This window comes from Centrocercus urophasianus, unplaced genomic scaffold (assembly GCF_019232065.1).
Source record: "Centrocercus urophasianus isolate 14NV4802_14NV808 unplaced genomic scaffold, USGS_Curo_1.0 seq_10, whole genome shotgun sequence".
Taxonomy (NCBI): domain Eukaryota; kingdom Metazoa; phylum Chordata; class Aves; order Galliformes; family Phasianidae; genus Centrocercus; species Centrocercus urophasianus.
In genome coordinates this window covers 73,070,468-73,087,193 of record NW_024884142.1, presented here as the reverse complement: position 1 = coordinate 73,087,193, position 16,726 = coordinate 73,070,468, and the positions used below count along the sequence as shown (strand labels likewise).

Genomic DNA, 16,726 nt, shown 5'->3' with positions numbered 1-16,726 from the left:
TTGCCTTCGCCGGAGCCTGAATAGAATCATTGCCTCCTCGGCTCCTCTCGCGCTTCCGCCCCACAAAAGCAGCCAGACGTTTCTCTCACACCCTCGTCTCCTTTGCACACCGCGGTCTGACGCTGCGGGTGGGTGGAGAATGCCGCGGAAGGAGGTCGCGCCTGTCAGGCACATATTCGGACAGCCCGGAGGCTTTCCACCGCCCGCCCGCCTCCCCCTCTACCCTGACACGCCAACCCGGCAGTCAGCGGCGTAGCGGCGTGTGAGTGGCGTACGTGGGGCGGTGGCGCGTGCCGGGGGGTTGCTTGCCTCGCTGTGGTGCGCTGCCGTTGTTCCTCAGAGGGGCAGGGAACGGGGCCGGGCGGTTAACGGGTCTGCAGCGGGTAACGGGGCGCCGAGTCCAGCCGTCGTGCCGCTGTCGTGTGGGATTCCCCCCGCTCCCCGCCGCAGGATGGAGTTCGAGCTGCTGGAGAGCGACGTGCTGGAGTCGCTGGAGGACCTTGGGTAGGTGCGGAGTGCCGGGGGCGGGGATACCGGCGGTGTGCCCGGCACGTCGGGCCTTCGGTCGAGCTGCCAGCCCCGCCGGCAGGCCGAGCGGAGAGGCGCTGCGCCCAGCGGTGGGGCTGCAGCTGCGAGGGCGTTCTGGCGCTCTTCCCGCGCGTTGAGTTGTGGCGGTGCCGTCTGCTTACGAACCTCGGTGTGGCTGAGGTCGGAGGAGAGGGGGGGGGAAGTCGGGGGACAGGATAACTCTTAGTTTTTTTGTATTTTGGACAAATAACGACAACCGAAAAACCGCTCGTGACTTAGCGCTTTTTCTTTGCTTTTTTTTTTTTTTTTTTTGAATAATTAATATAGCACTGGAAGCTTCTCTAGCTTAAACTTTTTATTCCAGCAGAGTCTGTAAAGGTTATATAAATATGAAGGAGAGCGAGTAGAGCGTGTCCTGCTATAAGCTTGCACTGCTGGGAGCTCAGGGAGCAGCAGTCGTGACTTCACTGCTGCTGGTTCTGTGCAAACAGCTGTATTTATTCACGTTGGCCGTGTTCCCATAAATCACTTTGTTGGAGTGTGACCCGAGCCGCAAAGATTATATTTCCAGGCTAAGTTGGTGATGATAGTTCCCCAGCTTGACAAATAGGCTTCTGTTTTGGCAGGTATTGCAGTGACTGAAATGTGAAAAGGTCCCAGCCACGATGCACATGACGTGGTCAGCTTCTTTTTTTGCCATATGTTTGAAAGGGTATTCCTGGCTTCAAGGAGCAGGCAGACCTGGCAGTGTAGCACTACTAAGAGAATGTGGAGCACAAGCAGCTCTGGGAACGTGAACAGAAGTAAGAGGCTGCTCACAGTTGCAAGTCTGCACATTGGACTGCTAGCCAAGGAGCTGTGTAGCTGAAATCATAGCTAGCGTCAATATTACAGTTAAGATGTCGTATCTATCAACAGAAAATACTAGCAAAAAGGACCTTTAACCTGAGAGATGTTTTAAATGCAGATCCTGCCGAAGCAAAAGGCGTGTCATCTCTTCATTTCTACTTGAATCTATAACTTGATGTTTCCACTGAGTCACGCACACTCCCATGTATGTGTGGGACAGGACTTAAACTTGCTTTGGTTAGTGTGTTGGAATTGTCTGCCCTGCTGTGGTGAGGTAATCTCCCCACATTATGTCCCTGCTACAACTTCTCATCAGCTGCTAGTAGGTTAACTCTCTGTCACTTGTTAAACTGCTCTGTGGGGGAAAGTTATTTCTGAGAGTAACTCCTTCATTTTGGTTGGATGCTAACAAACTGTTGTGAAGACACACCCTTTATGTGTGACGTTAAGCATAACAACAAAGTGAAAGTACCACTTAAATTTGCCCTTTGCGAGATGTTTTTCCACTGAGGTTTGCCAAGAGTTGACTGAACTCACTAGGTTGCTGTGACGTTCTGGGTGAATTTACTCTGGAAGTTCAAAAGAATGATTTTGGTTGATTATTCTTGCTCTTGGCAGTTTCTGTTTTGGGTATGGTATACAGAAAAATCCTTTGTGTTTTCAGCACACTCTGATAAGCTCTGGCTTTGTGCTTCTGCCTGATTCATAGGGCTGTCTTCTCCTTACTTTTCTCTCTCCTCCAATAGGATGTCACTGCACAGGTGACCTCAAAACTGATCTTCTGAAACTGGTTCTCTAGAATTGTGCTTTCTTACACATAGGCCTGGTTCTGCTTTATTTTATTATGCAGAGAGCAGTGGTCTCCTGTGCATTTTTCTTGTACCCTTTGAAGAATGTAACATTCCCAAGGAGGGTATTTAGAATCGCTTTGGTAAGGTTTGTATCCAAGTCCTTCCCTACTTTAACACTTAATAGGAAGTGGCAGAAAAGATGCACCAATCTAGTAGTAGTTGTTCAACATGCTATAAAGCAGCATTCAGAAACGATGTTTTAGAACTGCAGTTGCCAAAGGTAAGTATAATGTCTCCAAGAGCTGGAGACAAAGAATTTGCAGCTGTATATGGTAGCCTTCTCCAGGATGAAGCACTCGATTGTAATGTCTTGTGACATGATCTCAGTGCCATTAAGCTAATGTACACGGACAGATTGGGCTTACTCAGACATTTACAGCACAGCACAGGAATTTATCTTACAGTTTTAGATGTTCAGCATTTCATATCTGATGAGGGTGTAGCTCTCTGTTTATATAGAGCATAAAATAAATGTGCAACAAATTGGTCGCTGTCAACTTTAATGAACTGTGCTTTTGTTTTGCTTGTCAGTTACAAAGGTCCATTGTTAGATGACGGAGCACTGGCTCAGGCAGTCTCTCGTGGAGCCAGTTCCCCTGAGTTCACCAAACTCTGTGCTTGGTTGGTATCTGAGTTACGGCTGTTCTGTAAACTAGAGGAAAATGTGCAAGCAACTAACAGTAAGTAGCCGTAACTCTAGCACAAATGTGCACTTTGTGTTTGTTCTTGCCTGTTGTGTTTGGGTTGGTAACTGCTAAATCTAATGTACCAGCGAGTACTGTCTGTATGCTGTCTGATTTTCGGTTGTTCTCCACCTCAGAGTTCAGGCTTGCCTAGTAAGTGGCCTGTAGAGGCTGAAGTAATAGCAGGGATCAAACAGTATTCTGGTAATAGGTTTGTTTAGTGGTGCAAATGTAGATGTTTCTTAAATTTTGGGAATGGATTTAAGGAAAAATTAGTTGTTTTTTATTAGAGGCTTATTTCAAGCCTTCTGTTTGTAATTAGGATGTAGGAAATATTTACTGTTCAAAGAAACATTCTCATGACTACAGCAGCTGTATTTTCGTGTTATTATTGGTTACCATAACTCTGTCCATGCCATGTATTTTTTCTCTCTTTATGAAATACTCTGCAGAAAAGAGTTTGCAGATGTTTCCTCCACCAAAATAAGAAACAAACCCCCATTTTCCAGAAACATTATTTTCGGTCAACAAGTTGTGACATTCTGAGGATTAAATTGTTGAATTGTTGTGATAACCCATACTTCTGATTTTCTAGCGTATCAACCCCAAATGTGAATTTGGTTTTCAGTCTGCTCGGTTCCCAAAGATGGCTGTCTTTTACCTCCACGTGCCATTTTCCTTATTGCTCTTGGTATTTGCATCCCTTCTTCTGGGAGTGTAATTGACTCCCTATCACTAATAACATCACTTTTCTCCACCTGTAGGGGTGTAAGTTTCTTCCTGTACATCTTGTATAAAAATACAGTTTGGCAGTATTCTTAACACCTATTTCAAATTGTCAACATTTTATTTGTCATATATAATCAAGTCCTTCCTTCATTTCCCGTGACTCAAGTTTAGCCCAGGACAGTCTGTAATCTGTGCAGTCTCTCTTCAAAAGAAGACTGTTACTTTATCCCTTTTATTTTTTTTCCCATAATTTGGCATAATAAATTCAGGCTTGTTTCACTAGTAGCACTTAGGTTGATACTTGTATCAGAAACAAAACTTTGGCTTAAATGACTTAATTGTTTTTAAAGGATTTTAGTACAAAGTAAGATCAGTTGACAAATGTTAGTGGAAATATTAGCATGTTAGGAAGTGCAAACATAAGCACTCATAAACCGTATTTTTCATGACCATGTGAGGCTTATTTAACATGCTTGTAGTGGGAGCAATTAGTCTACTTAAAATACCCTGTAAAATTTATGTTGTTTTTAGTGTCCCTTTTCACTGTACAATTTGCCAGCGGCTGTCTGTTGTAGCTGGGTTAAGTTTTCAGTGAAAGGTAATTTTACAGTAGTGAGGGACATCAAGCCTCCAAAGAGGTTGTGCTCTGTCCTTGAAAAACCCTAAGAACGCATTTGGCTTCCATTGCAAGTAGAATTTTCATGTTAGAAAGCAACTGAAGCAAAGCAGTATTATTTTTAAGAGTTAACTTACTTTAATCATAGCTGTAAACAAATTATTATTTTTCTTCTGAGGTCCAAATGAAGCTGAAGAATTTCAACTCGAAGTGAGTGGGTTGCTGGCTGAAATGAACTGTCCATACACATCGTTGACAACGGGAGATGTGACAAAACGCCTTCTTAACCAAAAGAACTGTCTCTTGCTGCTTAGTAAGTTGGAATTGCAAGTAACTATGGTTTCTGTGCAAAGACTCATATTCTTACACTTAGTGAGATGCTGTGACAAGGTGCTTTGTTTCCCATAGTGTATAAAAGCAGCTTCCTAAAATTAAAAATTATTTTTTCCCTGTAATGTCTGATGTCAGAGTATTACACTTCAGGGTCTTGTAAATTTACCAGTCGCTCTGTAGCCGGTGCATGAAGATATTTTGCGTTAACTCTTCTTGCATTCACTAGCAAAAAGCTTCTCCTGCTTCTCAAAAGCTGCTCTGAAGTAGGAATCATGTGAGACTTCTGGCAGGATTTAGCTACTGAGCTTTGTTCAGAAAGGACTAAAAACTTCCACTAATATCAGATCATCATCCTTTTAGTGCCCCCATCAGGATGACTTGCAAGGTGCAGTAGGATTTGTGTTTTCCTACACTCAGCAGTAATTGAAACTGCTGTGGAAAAGATCCCTGCTCAAGTTCTTTTGATTATCTCCCTTAACAAACACTCTCAATGTTACTTTCTGCTTCTCCAAAAGAAATGAGCAGTATCAAGAGTGATGTCCTCCTATCATTTTTCCATCCTGTGCATCTGAAAATCTAACTTGCTTTTATTCCTGTTCAGGAATTTTAAGTGTGGAAGAAATAGCACTGAAATTTGGAAAAAGTGTGTGATGTTGATGCACATTTAAAAAAAAAAAATAAAATAAAATAAAATTGCAAGTGTCAGAGTTAAGAATTTTAATATTAATTTTAATCTCGTCTTAAATTCAGCATTTGTTTTGTTTCTTCACTTGCTGCTGATTCTATAACTATTCAAAGCAGGAATATCATTCTACCTCCAGCTGAGATGTGGGGAATGAATTGCAGTGTAGGTTCCTGTATTGCAGCAGCTGGAGAAGAACAGGTAGTAAGGCTTAAATCTGAACTTGATTTGATAATATATTCAAAAATATCAGGTGAAATGAGGCAATCACAGCATTTAAAATATTTTGTAGTTCAAATGCGTCTGCCCTTTGGCTTGTTCTCTGTGAGCTAAGCCTTCAGTAAATTTGGCTTGTGTGTGACTGGGCTTATCCCAGAGGTCTTCAGTGATGTACATGTTGGTAATATAAAGTTATGTTCAGAATTTGCAATCTAGTGTTCCATCTGGCAGGAATACTTTGTTTACTGTTAAATGTGGATTTGAAATTGATGCCACAGTCCTTCTGTTTAACATAATCCTAGTGCCTAGAACTTTTGCACAGCTTTCATTACCTGCATCAAACTAACTTACTAGGTGTTGTTTTTTTATGTGAGCCATAAACTCATTTTCTTTTCTTCTTTTTTCTTTTTTTTTTTTTTTTTTTTTTCCAGAAAAAGATTTATGCTCTGTGTGTGAATGCCAGGGTATTTTATATTTAAAAAAAATAAAAAAAAAATAAAAAATAAAGGCAAAAACACAGCATAGCTTATGTCAGTTGAAAGGCAGAACAGTATTCTTATCAAAAGCACCAGCTAAATATAAGTAAGTAGGACTGCCTCGGTGAGCAGCATCACTGGAATTCAGTGCAGTATTGGCATATGCAAAAAGAAATTCCAGTTTTGGAGGTATTAAGCTGGTTTTTTAATATTAAAGTTTTGTATATCCACAAATCTCTTTTTTTCACTGTAGCGTCCAATCTTTCAATCCTTATTTGAAGAACTAATTATTTAAATTGATGTTAAAGACACTCAGTGTGATTCAAGACAAAAGTATTGTTAAATGTGTTTGGTTTTTTTAATTCAGACCCTAAAACTGTGGAAGCTGCACCTAAAGGCTGTACGCTAGCTTTTTATTACTGTAACCTACATCACAATGCTGCAATTACAGATGTAGACAATGTTCAGAAATCCTGTGATTTTTCATGGAATGGTTTGGGTTGGAGGGGACCTTTAAGATCATGTAGTTCCAACCCCCTGCAGGCAGGGACACCTCCCTCTAGACCAGGCTGCTCACAGCCCCATCCAGCCTGGCCTTGAGAGCATCTCCTGTGAGGGGCCATCTACAACCTCTCTGGGCAACCTGTTCCAGTGTCTCACCACTCTCACAGTAAAGAATTTCTTCCTAGTGTTTAGTCTAAATCTACTCTTTTCCAGTTTAAAACCATTTCATCTCATCCTGTCACTGCTTTCTTTTTTCTTTTTTTTTCTTTTTTTGACAAAGGAGTTCAGATGTGATGATAGGCTCTCACAGATCTAATGTTGGGGAGCCATGCATGCATTCTAGCTTCAACTTTATCAGCTGCTGTTTTCTTTTCTGGAATGGTAAACTTGAGTTCTCAACAGTACTTTAAAAAGTGAGGTTGTTTCTCCACTCTGCATCTTTCCTGGGAAAAGCAGAAGGGGTTCATCCAGCATTTCACTTTTATTTACTCATGTCCTTGTATCATTTGCCAGAACTTCAAGCAGTGTTTGCATGTTTAGCTTAAAATGCATGTCTGAGTCTCTCATACTGCTTATTTTCTTGTTCCTAATCTCCTGTCCTTGCTGGACAAAGCCTGAAGGAAAAGAGTTGTGCACTGGAATCTGTAATACCTGTCAGAATTTTAGGGATTTTTTTTTTCCAGGCTTTAATTCATTGCACTGAGCTTTTCTTCTGCTTACGTGTATCTAGCACTGGGCTTAGTGGTGGTTAGAAACATGAGCATTGTGTGGATACCTGAATCATAGCTTTAACTAAGCCATGCCATTTGCACATTAGTTGATTGTGAGCACTTGAGTTATGGTTGGTTCTGAAGTATTTTCCTCGGCTATATCTGATGCTGAAATCTAATTTTTCTTGCCCCAGCATACCTCATCTCAGAACTGGAAGCTGCCAGAATGCTGTGTGTGAACGCCCCTCCTAAAAAAGCACAGGAAGGAGGTGGCAGTGAAGTCTTTCAGGAGCTAAAAGGCATATGTATTGCTTTAGGCATGTCCAAGCCTCCAGCCAACATAACGATGTTCCAGTTCTTCAGTGGAATTGAAAAAAAAGTAAGGACCAAAGGAAAAAAACTAGAGTGCTTACTGTGTTGCTGTTTCAATGAAAAATAGTTCTGCTACCAAGGAGAGATTTGTCTCTCTTGAAATTCCAGAGCTTGAATTGTGGTGGTTTACTGGGTATGCCAAGAGTCAGAATTTGGAAAATGAGTTTAAAGGCTTTTTCCATGCCAAGGCACGGGGTCACGGACTATCGTATCGTTGCCTTAAAGGGTGAGGTGTTTCTTACTCTGCTCTAGGTTTTAATGTCGTGACCTGTTGCAGGAGACATAGAAAATGCTGAGCTTAGACCTTGGGAAGAATATTAAGGAGAAATCTATTACAAGATACAGACAGAAGAACAAACTTCTACAGGAACCTCCTGTTAAAAATGTTTAGGTTAAAAGGTGTTATTGTAACTAAAGTCAAGTTTACTCCTTTTCCCTGAGGCTTTATCAGTTCTTGTGGTTCCATTTTTGTTTCTTTACATGTATTCGTTCTCCAGGTTGCTCTTTGTTTTCTTAAAGTTTTCCTTTTGGTCAAGCAATCCTTACAAAGTTGAAAAATGAAGTGGAATAGACTGTCCTGTGTGCAGACACACAGCTTTTCTTCTGCAGGGAAAAACAGAACAGCAGCAAAGAAACTCTGTAAACTTTAAAGAACGGACGTATTTATGTAGCTCCACAGAACACTCTCTGAGAAGTTAACTCTTTAGTTGCATTGCACTTAACCAAACTTAAGCAGCTGAAACCAGTGCTCCATTTCTTGCCCCCTAGTCCTCTCAAGAAAACCAATCATTGGTTTGACTTGTTGAAGAAGGGAATGGTGATTTTTTATTTATTTATTTATTTATTTATTTATTTTCTCATCAGTCCAAAATGTGGAATGGAAGCGGTTTGTTTTTGTTTCTGGTTTCGGTGTTGTCATGGGCATTTGTCAGTTAGATATGTAAGAAATCTGTGCTTCCATTTTCAATGAAAGGTGAAAAAAAACTCATAAAAATGTACAGCGCTAGCAAGCTTTGAGAGAGGCTGTAAAAATACAAATTATACTATCAGAATCTTTTAAATCTAATGCTTTGTTTTACCCTGTCACTGAAGTTCCTTGTACGCTGTCTTGCTTTAAAGCCGTACTTGCATATACCTTGCAAAATCATTAAGGCTACATTGATGTTATCTTTATGATTTGTATCCATAGGTTCTGTTATTCAAACTGAACTGTCTTTACAGTTTAATGAAGTAAAAAATTTAACTTGCGGATCAGGCTCCGAGCAATCTGATCTAACGCTGTTCATTGCAGGAGAGTTGGGCTGGGTGACCTTTAAGGACCCCTTCCAATTCAAAAGATTCTATGATTCTGTGATGTGTCAGAAATACTGTACAGCTTACGGCCCAAACATCTCAGATGTTTGCAGTGTTTGAGGACAAAAGTAAAGCTATCTAATTAATGGAAAACATCATTTTCTATCATTTTCACATTTCATTTCTAATTTTCATTTTCTAATGAAAAAATATGGAGTAGTTGAGAAGAATGTGAAAACTTAGTCAAGTAAAGTTTTCACTTTAAGGAGATAGCTACAGCAAGAAATCACCCTCATGTTTACTTGCTCTTAAAAAGGGAGCCTTGCAATGACAGTGCTTTGTACTGGAGTATGAAAATCAAGCTATGTTTTAATTTGTGTTTGGTTTGGGATACCGTCTTTGTGTAATTGTCTTGTTGTTAATGATCCACCAACAACTCAGCTGTTCTGTTTAAAATGTTTGTTTAACAAATGGGACTCAACACCTGTTGGAAGACAGGGTCACCACACATGTTAAAATAACTGCTAGAATGAACAGCTGAAAAGGTTGAAAAATGTGGTTTGCAGTAGTGGAAAAGGGAAGCTTCCTAATTCCAACGTACTTTGATCAAAGTCTTTACCCTTGCTGCTCCATTTCTTCCTCACAAAGTCCTTAGGTTATCTTTCTCAAAACTTCTAACAATATTACCCAAATTTTTAAAATCCAAATTAAATATTGAATCATATTGAATACTTCTTCCTTTTGATTGAAGAGAGAGGTCACTTCTTAGGTTCTGTTTCCTGTAGTCCAAACCTTTTTGATACAAACTTTTCTGTTTTTTCCTAATTAAGAGGATGACATATAGAGTATCTATATTCAAGGGGAGCTGTAGCTCATGGAAACTTATTATTTGAAGTGTGTATTTCTGTAATTCTCTCTTTTAATTTTTAGATAATTGTAGCCAGGACTATCAGAGATACTAAAATAATGTTGCTTTACAAAATAGGTATACTTTGTTCTCTGTCTCAAAGAAAACAACTTGATAGTGGAACCTGCTTTGTTTTGTCTGCGACCATTTAATAGTCTTCTGCTGTAAGCTGAATCTTGAAAAGCTGTTTTTCAGGCAATGCTTACATTTTTGTATGTCTTCTAACAGCTGAAAGAAACCCTAGCAAAGGTTCCACCTAATCATGTTGGAAAACCTCTCTTGAAGAAGCAGCTGGGACCAGCTCACTGGGTAAGCAGTTGCAGGTGTTAGAGCCTGTTTCCCTTGTTCACTTATATAAAGATGAAAAGACAATTTTTTTGCAGTATTTTAAAATGTATGCTGATACAGTAAATCCTCAACAACTGCTGAAAGATCTTTCTTGAGCTCGTGAATCTGTATGAACAGATGTGTACAAATGTTTCCCAAAATAAGGCAGAAAGCTACTGTTTATGGTGGGATTCTCTGCTGAGCTGTGTGCTTGTGCCTTCCTCTCCTGCTGCTTTCCAGTGCTGGATGATGTAGCTTTGCTGAAATAATGTAACGCCCCCTTCTGTAGCTTCTTTCTAGCTAAGCTATGGGTCCTCCTCTCATTTATTTCTCTCCTTCTGTGCTGCTGGAGTAGTCTTTTTCCTTCATAGTCTCTTCCCCATGAAGCAGTGGGTGCACAGGTAGAAGCTGAGAAAAGCTGTACACCCAGGTGGCCGAACCATGATCATCTTCAATCAGGACTTGTTTTTGTCATCTGCTGCTCTCAAAGGATGTTGCCTTGGTGAGGTGCTGCTGCTCAGCAGCACAAAGCTATAACAAGACTGAGTCTCTTTTGAACCTCTTTTTCAAAGACTTGAAGACTTTCTATTTCCAAAACAGTCTGTGTCCTCAAATACTTGTATTGCCTGGGCTGAAAATGGGCATCCACCAGTTCCCTTCAGCCAGGCTTCAATCTCTACAAAAATCATCTCCTTACTGGAACATATTTCAACTGTTGCTCTGACTAGAGCATTGTGTGCTACCATGTGCATTTCTAGTGTTGGCTTCTACCTGTAGGGCACTTAGTTGTCATGTCTGTATGTGTATTGTGTTTTAATCAAGATCTTCTTACAGTACTTTACTTTTAGTGCTCTATCTTCAGCCTTAAGCTTGCTTCTTTTTAAACAGGCAAGGGCACTGTGGTCCCTAGGACTTAGGTTGTCCTTGCATCTCCTTCAGTTTGTTGCATCTAGTCTTTTCTCACTTTCTGTTTCTCTGTCCTGGGAGTATTGAGAAATGCATCAACAGTGTGCAGCTTTATGTCTCTTATGAGCCACAGACAACTGTGTCTGTTAGAAATAGTACAAGACTGAATATGGAGGTAGCAGCCTATGAAACCTTTGGGAAAACAGTGTCAGCAGACATAGCTTATGTGGACCCATTTGACAAGATAGTTGATTGCAGGCTTAAGCCCTGGTTAATGTCTGTGTGTGTCTGGTTCTCTTTTATCCATGTAATTTATTGTCTGAACTAGAAATGTTTTATCTCTAATCTATAGGTTATATTTGCAAATTTTTGTTTCAGGAAAAAATTGAAGCAATTAATCAAGCCATAGTCAACGAATATGAAGTCCGAAGAAAACTGTTAGTCAAACGTTTGGATGTTACTGTGCAGTCCTTTGGCTGGTCAGACAGAGCTAAGGTACAAATAATGTGCCGTGAAGTCCTGGTTTATGGTGATTCTTTATCTTAAGTAACCCTGGAAAACCGCTTCGTTGTTTTACCCTTTGAGCAGGAGATGACCAGAGGAGTTATCTGGTTTTGGTTTAAGTTTCATAAAGAATTTTCTGACAATGTAAGATGATCACCAAATTTTACTCAAAACTGATTTGTTGGATTTAAAAGCAGCATGAGAGACGAGAAGATGGACCATGTATAACATACAAGAAAGCCAGAAAGTACTGAAAGTTACTGTATGTACTGGCTGCTAGAAAAATAGTAACAAAAGATTGTGGATACAACCATTTGCATTGAGAGGACCTGAGTGCGAATCTCTAAGTGCTGTGCAATGGTACAACAGCATCTTTCTCTTTATGACCCTTTAGCTTTGTGCTGTTTACAGTGATCAGATTTCCTCAAAGTGTGTCTGCAAGCACAGCTCAACAGATGCCCCATGTGAAAAGCTGCTAAGGCACTACTTGCACTTTTACCTCATGGTCAGGGTAATATTTTATATGCTGTTCTCATCTTCGAACTGTGCAAGTGGCTGTGACATGAGCTGTGTTTTCTCTAAGTAATGTGATTGTTCTTTTAAAAGTAATTACATGCTTTCCCCGTTTTCTATGTTTTATAGTTTAAAAAAAACAAATGTATAGAGTATGTCAGGATCTTGAAAATGGTATGTAACTTCTGTTTTCTAGGGCTAAACCAAATCTGCTAACACACTGCTAGCAGTTTTGAGACTGAGGTTTGTTATTAGCCGTAGTTTGTGACTTAGAAGTGTCAAATGCTTTACTTTTTGGGTATGTGATTTATATAAAAGCAACTGCATTTTAATTGTAAAATGTGAGCTGTAAGGTAACAAAGTTAATGTTTTCCTTCACTTTGAATAAATGATTCAGTTGTAATGTAAAATACAAGCTCTTGGTTCTAAAAACTTACTCTGGAGCCACTTGGAAATGCATACTTCCCCTCTTATCAGTTCCAGTCTTCTGCTTTTAGATGGAAAAATAGAATTTTAGTATTTTAAAACTTGTTCTTAAATTCTTGCCCTGTTGAGAAATCTGTTGGAAAACCTCCCTTGCCTGTTCCCACTGCTGTCAATAGAGGTCCAGCTGTCTCTGCAGCCATTTTGGCTGAGTTTGGATTGCAATCTGTTTTATTTTAACTGCGTCCTCCATTATGCTTTAACCACACATAGAGACATAACTAACAAGTGCAGATTTCTGTTACCTCTGTGAACTGGGTAACTGCTATTGTGCCTTAAGGTATTTGAAATATGAATACTGTAATGAAGTAGAGGAAGAGAGATTAATTGCAAAGCAAAGTTGAGTCTGAAGATCCAGTTTCTAGCGTGGGCTGTACAGTATGCAAGACAGAACTGAACTGAGAGTAGTTGAGAGATTCAGTTATGCCAATACCTCTTGATGGATTGACTCTGTGATGATGCTGATTGGAAGAAAGACTCCAGAAGAGTGATTGCAACCTTTTTGTAGTGATGCAGGGCTGGGGACTTGGTGATACTATTGTAAATGGAATGGATGTGGGGTAGAGATTTGTGCAGGCTTAAGAGGAGGGCTTGAAATGACTTCCAAATTTGTTCCACTTTTGGTACCACGTTAGTGGTAATTTATATACCTATATGACCCTCCTATCCTGTGTTTGCCTGAGAACTAAGTCTGCATGTACTTGGTTGCTGTTAAGATTGTCAGAAAGCCAGTGTCTCTTCAGTTGATTTAGAGTAGTGTTAATATGACAAATGTTAGCATTAATTGTGGTGATTCTCGGCTACACAGTGATTGTTACTACTTTTATATTCACTTTTTTTTCCTACTTGCAGTGACATCTTTTGCAGTTGATTCTTCTGGTGAGATTGCTTTCCCATGTCTTTAGCTGACTGAGTTTTGTTTTTCTTTTCTTCAACAGAGTCAGACAGAAAAGCTGGCTAAAGTCTACCAGCCAAAACGTGCCCTCTTATCCACTAAGTGCACTATTTCTGTTGCAAATCTCTTGGCAGCTCGGCAAGATCTATCAAAAATTATGAGAACAAGCAGTGGATCCATCCGAGAAAAGACTGCATGTGCCATTAATAAGGTACCCTTGGTGACAAGTAGCTAATATCACTTTTTCTGTCATGAATATTAAAGTTACTTGAATGCAGTAATAAATCGTACTTTCTTTTTATGATTGTAAATGGGAGTTAGAAATAAGAGATAAGAAACTCGACATCTGTGTACTCTAAATTGCACATCAGTGCATTAGGAGGAACTGTAGCTTTACTTGTTAAGGTTCAGAGTGCCCCTTCTTAGGGGCACTGGGAAAAAAAAAGGAAAGTTGAAACATTTGATTATTTTCAGCAGGAGTTGCCTGCTCTGTCTTATCAGCATTACTGGTGTTCTTGCATTGCTGTTGCCTAATTCTGTCATGATATCCAAAATAACACCTACATAGTAACTTTCTGTACTATATAAATAAAATCTATTAAAATCTTTTGAATATGTCACAGGTCAGATTCTCCTCTGCACACAAATGAGAGATTCTAGTCAAGTGTGTACTTTTAGTAATGATATAGTAGAAATATGATTTGGACTGAACAGTTTCTGTGTTTTAAGAATTAGGTTTTTACAGGCTCACAAAAGTACACTTATCGAACTTGAAGATCAGGAGCTGTGCACCAAAGTGTACTTTGAAAATTGTGTATTCATACATGCTTTTCTCCATTTTGTAGCTCAGGTAATGTTCTAGTTCATTTAGAATGGAATAGTGGCATAATTTAACCTCCTACTGCAAATAATTTTTGCACCTTTTAGTGTAGTTGGAGTGTGAAATTTAAAAGGAAGGAAGTGGGAAGACAGATGTGACTATCATCAGATTATATACACACCTTACTAGGAATGCGGCACTGCCCTGCTGCTGATCTGTATTCTGTTGACTTAATTCCATTATCAGTATTAAATGTCTTTCAAGACAGTAACAAAAATTAACAAAATAACCTGCTTCTGTGAGATCTTACAACTCCTAAGGCAGTTTCCCTTTCCCTTTGCAGGTTCTTATGGGGAGAGTGCCTGACAGAGGAGGAAGGCCCAATGAAATTGAACCGCCACCTCCTGAGATGCCACCCTGGCAGAAAAGGCCAGAGGCTGGTCCACAACAAAGTGGTGGCCGAGGAGGAAGAGGTGGCTATGAATCCCCATATGGAGGGCGAGGAGGTTATGACCACGGGGGTCACAGCCATGGTGGTCATGAGCGAGGAGGAAGAGGAGGCTATGACTCATCATATGGAGGACGAGGAGGTCATGAACGAGGAGGTCATGATCAAGGAGGCCATGATCGAGGAGGGCGAGGAGGACGTGGTGGCTATGATCATGGTGGCAGAGGAGGTGGAAGAGGAAACAAACTTCAAGGAGGGTGGACAGATGGTGGAGGTGGTGGCTACCAGGATGGCAACTACAGGGATAGCAACTACAGAGATGCAGGTTTTCAAACGGGTGGCTACCATGGTGGTGGTGGCGGTGGCTACCAAGGAGGAGGCTATGGTGGCTACCAGTCATCTTCATACACAGGAAGTGGCTACCAAGGGGGTGGTGGCTACCAGCAAGACAACAGATACCAAGATGGTGGGTCCCACAGTGACCGAGGGGGTGGGCGTGGAGGAGGCAGAGGTGGCCGTGGTGGTCGTGGTGGCCGTGGAGGTCAAGGAGGCGGCTGGGGAGGCAGAGGTGGACAGAATTTTAATCCAGGTGGGCAATTCGAGCAGCACTTCCAGCATGGAGGCTATCAGTATAATCAGTCTGGTTTTGGACAAGGAAGGCACTTCACAAGCTGAGGTTGCTAAAAACTTTTGCTTCAGCAGAGCTCAAATAATAAAAACCTGGTTTCAGAGTCTTGGTTTAATCGCTTTTGAATCAGTACAGGTTTGTACGTATGAGGCAGAATCTTTTGGGGTGGGATATTTTGTATTGAACTAAGTATAGCTTTCTATACTTTCCTTCCCCCCCAGTCTATCAGAATTGAATGCATCATAACTACTCACTGCACTTCACTTAATCGTAAATTAATAGTCATGCTTTTTTGATGTTGGACTTACATCTGCTCAAAACACATTGATTCCAAAACTACCTGCTGTGTTTTGCTTGACGCTTCAATTGGAAAAATTATAAAGAGGTCTAGTCAGAATTATATGTTTCAGTATACAATGGAATTTCTGCATCCCCTACCCATTGTTCAGTTATATGACCTAAAATCAGTGCTAAATATTGCTTCTGGATTGCTGTCCTCTTCTTTTAATTGAAGTTGCACACATACGCAGGTCCCCACAGCAATTTCCCTCTAGCAGACAGGTTTGTTATCTATTATATGAGCTCTGCTGTAGATGTCATGTTTGGTAGCCTTATCTTCCATTAAACAAATTTTTTCCCACCTGCTCAAGTCTGAAGACTTACCGCCGCCAAAATCTGCAAAGATTATTTAAAACTAAGCTAAATTGTGAACTGGTAGTGTACATAAGCCTGTAGTTAGGTGTAGCAATTCAAACTGACCTGCATCCATCCAAAACAAGTTGTTCCTCCTTCAAACTTAATTTTTACTTGAAATCAGCTAGAAAAAAAAGGAAGACAAGTTGAAATTATTTTATTTGCAAGTTAATACCACTGGCTCAGCAGATCTAGGGCAATTTGTTTTGGGGATTGTCTTTTTAAAGAAATGCACTACGGCCTGGGAAGTTTAGTTCCTGCCTGGAGGAAGCCCTTTTATTATTGCTGCAGAAAATAAAGCCTGGCTGAGTTTGATGTTCTAATGAATTGGTTTGTTTTTGTTTTTTTTTTCCTTTACTGAAAGCCACATAATGCTTCTTGCTGGGTTTTTTGTGTACATAAACATTGTCAAGCTGTGAAAGAAAATGGCTGAAGGTTTGCTGTTGTATAAAAGGTGAGCAATAAAAGTATCTGTATGTTGCCCTTTGCTTTGGTTTCTTTTCCTTCTGGTGATGAGTAAAAAGCAGTTTCTACAGTAGGTGGGAACTCTTAGGTATTTCTCATTGCTTCATCAATTTTTTTTTTGTTTTAATCTCTTAGGTGATCTAATCATCTCAGATGTACTGTGCATTTTGCATCCTTAAAAGCTGTCAGGACAGGAGTGAATGGGAGGAGTGGATCTTCATTGTTTTTGGTTTGTCCTCTTCCTTTCTGATTTGGTGTAGCAGCACAGTCTCCCTTGCTGGAGGTTTCCATG

The 16,726-nt window shown here is 40.4% G+C and overlaps 1 protein-coding gene across 1 annotated transcript; it reads left to right on the top strand.

Moving 5' to 3' along the window:
* The first annotated feature begins 301 nt into the window (after positions 1 to 301).
* On the top strand, positions 302 to 16,450 carry FAM98A (family with sequence similarity 98 member A). The gene is made up of 8 exons (XM_042824284.1): positions 302 to 504; positions 2,760 to 2,908; positions 4,435 to 4,569; positions 7,375 to 7,559; positions 9,981 to 10,061; positions 11,364 to 11,480; positions 13,424 to 13,591; positions 14,544 to 16,450. The coding sequence occupies exons 1-8, from the start codon at positions 452 to 454 to the stop codon at positions 15,321 to 15,323; spliced, it is 1,668 nt and encodes a 555-aa protein (XP_042680218.1). The 5' UTR covers positions 302 to 451; the 3' UTR covers positions 15,324 to 16,450.
* Positions 16,451 to 16,726: the final 276 nt, after the last annotated feature.

What these genes read in the sequence shown, in the direction of transcription:
- FAM98A (XM_042824284.1), top strand. Translation starts at nt 452, where the DNA reads ATGGAGTTCGAGCTGCTGGAGAGCGACGTGCTGGAGTCGCTGGAGGAC. An exon ending in GAGTCGCTGGAGGACCTTGG is followed by an intron (nt 505 to 2,759) that starts GTAGGTGCGGAG and finishes TTTGCTTGTCAG; the next exon opens with TTACAAAGGTCCATTGTTAG. An exon ending in TCAGTGGAATTGAAAAAAAA is followed by an intron (nt 7,560 to 9,980) that starts GTAAGGACCAAA and finishes GTCTTCTAACAG; the next exon opens with CTGAAAGAAACCCTAGCAAA.